At 34.6% G+C, this 1,870-nt stretch overlaps 1 protein-coding gene across 1 annotated transcript; it reads left to right on the forward strand.

The window, feature by feature from the left end:
• Positions 1 to 771: 771 nt before the first annotated feature.
• On the forward strand, positions 772 to 1,767 carry LOC106513557 (barH-like 1 homeobox protein; the record flags this gene model as incomplete). The annotated part of the gene is given in 1 exon segment (XM_074559729.1): positions 772 to 1,767. A coding segment is annotated over 1 exon segment (229 nt), but the record flags the coding sequence as incomplete, so codon positions are not given.
• Between the last annotated feature and the right edge of the window lie 103 nt (positions 1,768 to 1,870).

Consider the following 1,870-nt stretch of genomic DNA (forward strand, 5'->3'; position numbering starts at 1 on the left):
CATTATTTTATTATTATTATAAAGCTGAGACTTAATTAGGTAAATAAATAAAATCATAATAATAGTTTTAACTAAAACAACTAAATACAAATTTTAAGGGATATATTTAGGAGATTTTATTAAAGTTATTTAGTTTGAAAGCATGAGGGACGGACAGAGACGTGTCCACCATGTCTTGTCCTACTTTAGCTCCAGAAACCAGAAGAAAAATAACTGAAAAGTCTCTTTAATTAATTCAGATCTTTATTTTAAATTAAATRTATTAAAATAAATAAATCTCGGGTTGTTTTTTCTGTAAAATGGCCGCTCTGTTTGATTGATCAGTTCCTGAAGCTCTGATTTCCCACACGGAGTCGCCGCCCCTGAACGCCTCGGCGGCTTCCGGTGTCCGCGCGCTAATAATCAAATTAAATTCAATCAAACGGGATAAAATGTTAGAAAACTCATTTTGATATAAAATATAATAAATGTTTTTGTCTTTTTAATCTAAATTTCACTCTAAGAATTTATTTAAACCTATTTTTTTGTCTCCTCGCACGATTTTTCTCAGTTCAAACATTTTATTTAAACACTTTAATTGATTTATTATTATGTTCATTATGTGGATAAAATTATGTTGTAATTATTTTAAGTTTATACGTTTAAAAATGATTGAAAATCTAAACTTTGTACTTTAAATTTGGTTATTTTCTGCTAAATAAATGTCAATAATTGGCTCAAAGTGAACTTAGATGTAGTTTGTGTAACTGCTGTTGTGTGTTTGTGTGCCTCAGTGAAGGAGGAGGGGGACAGGGAGATCTCCAGCAGCAGGGACAGTCCCCAGGTCCGGCTCAAGAAGCCCCGGAAGGCCCGGACCGCCTTCACGGACCACCAGCTGGCGCAGCTGGAGCGCAGCTTCGAGCGGCAGAAGTACCTGAGCGTCCAGGACCGCATGGAGCTGGCGGCCTCCCTGAACCTGACCGACACCCAGGTCAAGACCTGGTACCAGAACCGGAGGTGAGGGGCAGCCTCATCACAGAAATCAYCGTTTGATCATTAATGAACCCGATTTTTTCCTCTTTGTCACCAAAATATTTACAACTAAATATTTTCTCTAAAACTGTAAATGATGTTTTAAAGAAAAGGAAAAGCTTTAAGCTTCAAATCGATCAAAACTTTCAGCTTTAATTTAGTTTCCAGGAATAAGAATCAACCTTTTAAGGTAAAATACATCAGTAAAACATAARAAAGTTGGATTTATTTCCAAGTAACAAAGTTAAAAAGATCCAATTCTCCAATATAAATAAAATAAAAATAAATCCTTATAAAAACAGCAGTAAAACTTCTATTTACTTCCAAATCTGCGTSGGATTAATGAGATAAATAAATATTAAAATCAAACAGTTTGAGCAGCTGATGAATAATTCACGGCTGCATGTGTGCAGATTAATAATTCAGAGAAACGACTATATCTGCTCAATTATCTTTAGGATGAATTATTCACCTGCTGCAGGATGTTTGGCTGCGAACACCAGTGGAGATTTACTCTTTTAGTTTTATTTTTTATTTGTTTTTAAAACGAGGGGAGAAATGAGCAGAACATGGTCCAGGTCTAATTAAAGCCCGGCTTTACAGACCGCCTTTAATTTGACATCTGAGGTCCTCAGGAGCCCGGAAACTCAACACTCAAACAACACCCAAACAACACTCAAACAACACTCAAACAACACTCAAATAACAGACATGTTTTAAACTCGTGTGACAATTTACTAAGAAATAAAAATGATTTTTACAGCTAAGAAAGGTTATAAAATAAAACTTGTTTTGCAGATTTTTGTTTCAAAACTGTTTGACATCAAATCAGCTCTAAAATAAAACAAATAACTTCTAT

This window comes from Austrofundulus limnaeus, unplaced genomic scaffold (genome assembly GCF_001266775.1).
Source record: "Austrofundulus limnaeus strain Quisiro unplaced genomic scaffold, Austrofundulus_limnaeus-1.0 Scaffold13, whole genome shotgun sequence".
Lineage (NCBI taxonomy): Eukaryota > Metazoa > Chordata > Actinopteri > Cyprinodontiformes > Rivulidae > Austrofundulus > Austrofundulus limnaeus.